Source organism: Montipora capricornis, chromosome 2, assembly GCF_036669925.1.
Source record: "Montipora capricornis isolate CH-2021 chromosome 2, ASM3666992v2, whole genome shotgun sequence".
NCBI classification, from domain to species: Eukaryota; Metazoa; Cnidaria; class Anthozoa; order Scleractinia; family Acroporidae; genus Montipora; species Montipora capricornis.
The window spans coordinates 57,726,911-57,729,410 of NC_090884.1; the positions used below are offsets into that span (position 1 = coordinate 57,726,911).

The 2,500-nt window shown below is 39.7% G+C and overlaps 1 protein-coding gene across 1 annotated transcript in view; it reads right to left on the minus strand.

The window, feature by feature from the left end:
- LOC138028479 (uncharacterized) overlaps positions 1–1,516 on the minus strand; it is a 9,592-nt gene extending 8,076 nt beyond the window's left edge. The window contains exon 1 of the mRNA XM_068876036.1: positions 1,379–1,516. Within this exon, the coding sequence (XP_068732137.1) occupies positions 1,379–1,451 (73 nt within the window). The 5' untranslated portion in view covers positions 1,452–1,516. The remainder of the gene's footprint in view (positions 1–1,378) is intronic.
- Between the last annotated feature and the right edge of the window lie 984 nt (positions 1,517–2,500).

Consider the following 2,500-nt stretch of genomic DNA (forward strand, 5'->3'; position numbering starts at 1 on the left):
ACGCTGTTTTGTTGCAATATTCACCGCCTGACGTTGCTCGCAGGACTGCTATTGTGTTGATGATGGGTTGAGATGAAAGTTCAATCTTTGTCAATTGATTCTGATGTGAGATTGTGACCGTGGGAATATTTTATCCAGGACTATTTGACTCAAATTGGTGGCACCTGAGAATTTAGTCTCCAGCCTTGCGATTTTATTATAACCGTTGACAACCACGAAATTGAGAAATGGCTCAAATCGCGTCGGATCTGGAAAAATAACCACACAGAAAGGAAGCTATCCACAATGGCAATAGGGTTAGGCTTTTTAATTGAGTTTTTTCCTATAATTATCCTCTTAAGCTTTTTATCGGGATCCTCCTACAAATCCTTATATTTTTGTCGGCCATGCTCACAACGACCTTGGGGCACCTGTGGTTTGAAAAGCAAAACTTCGCGCAAAATTAGTCATGCTTCAAGGATGGATGCACGCAAATGGCAGTAACGTGGTCTTTGCTTTTGGCATAAATCATAAATTGATTGACAATTAATTCGCTTTCCTCAACAATCATGCAAGCGTAGCAGTCATTTTGCATGATCTTCTGCTTTTGTCTCAACTAAGAAAAGAAACATGTGCATAAATGTGACAATCAGATAAAATTTTCCTCTTTTCCCCGCCTCGAATAGCACCTTGCTAATTGCGGGCAAAAGCTCTGTAAGTTCTAATAAAGAATGGTTGTTTTTAACGTTTGTGTATTTTACAGACGAGCGATTTCCTACAAAGAGACCTTAACAACGAAAGTGATTTCTGCTTTTACTTCATCAGTATCAGCTTCGAAATGGACTTGAAACAAACCTACAGTGCTTGAGCTACTGTTTGATAACAACAATAGCCACACTTCTTTTTTTCTTGTTCACTTTATTCCGTTCCCCAGCTTCGTTGCTGCAAAATCACAGTGGCAAATCAGAATCCATGCAAATAGTGGTGCTTGCACTAAGAATTCAATCTCTGCCATTTAGTTCAGTCTCACGCGTTTTTATCCACCGATGATTGCACCTACATATAATGCACGAAATTTTAAAAAATGCCGTGACATAGCCGCTTGTGGTGGTTGAATGTTTGCGCGACCTGCTACTGAAAGCATGCAAGCATATAGTCACTTAAAGATATTAACATTTCTCTACGAACACCTCAGCGCAAAAGTCTACTCTTTGATGTACATCTCACTAACAATGTTTCAATCAGTTACAGTTATAGCGCGTTTATGGGCTTACAAAAGGCGCTGTTACACTGTGAAATGTTTCGTACAACTTGACTCGCAATGTCTTGGCGACATAGGGGAGGGACAAGTTGCACGAAACATTTCACAGTGTAACAGCGCCTTAAATGTTTGACTTACTTGATTGAGGAATGATGAGAAGACTGATTGCAATGATTAAGTAAACATGATGAATAAAAATGTCCCTCATCATTTTGAAATACCACAAGTCTTGAGATCACAACAGCAAAGCGTCCAAGGTAAACGGTAACCCCTGAAATGCGTGAAATTTGATGGGCAGGGAAGGGCAGGCATTGTTTCCAAATATGGTGGTAAGCCGAAAAGTGTGACGCGCCTTGTGTTTCAAAATTATTTATGAATGCGATTTCATATCTTGTGACAACACATGTACTGTATTTATTCGTGGTATTAGTTTTGAAGACCAAATTGCCATTGGTTACACTGACCTCCATATCAATTTTCCACCGTGTTGAAACATTTTCTAACTCAATATTTTCTGTCCCGACATGAATCCACTCCGTGATGTTAGCCTGCGTAGCAAGCGTTCCTCTTCGACGGAAGAGTTTCGAAACGATTTTCCGCAAACTGGCCGCGCAAAAGTTGGGGCAAGAGAGTGAGGGAACGCTTGCAAGAAGACCCCCTATTTTTGAAAAACCAGTTCACCCACGAACGGGGACTTCTGATTGGTGCGGCACAGTCGCAATGATTGACAAGTGACAAATTTTTGAGCAAAGTATTTCTTGTTAGTTTCTAGCATGACAAAGACAATTCTGGAAGATGTCGAAGGTTTTCAATGGTGTGTTGAAGGTGAGCGAATCGGGTCTGGGTTTTACATTGAAAAGGGAACAAGAACTTACAGGATTCGGAAAAAGCTTAATTGTTCAGATGAAAGAAAACGAAGAACAGGCTTTTTGAGTATCATAGTGATTTCTCTATCTCAAAGCATCATACGCGATCATTCCACAAGTTAGTGGTTGAGGTAAATTCTATGGGAATGACAACCTGTGATTTAAATGAAAATCTTGACGATACCTGTTACGAAAAATTGCATTGCGTGACAAGCGTTACTTTCTAGACGCTTCGCGAGAGTTCGTAATTTGTTTATATTTAGGTTTGTACGTAAGCGTTTCTACATCGGTGTGTTTTGTAATCTTTCTATAATTAGATCGATTACTAATTTAGAAAGTTCTAGAAGTTTCTTGTCAGAGTATATAAGTAGACGAGTCCAAGCGGAGTGTTTTT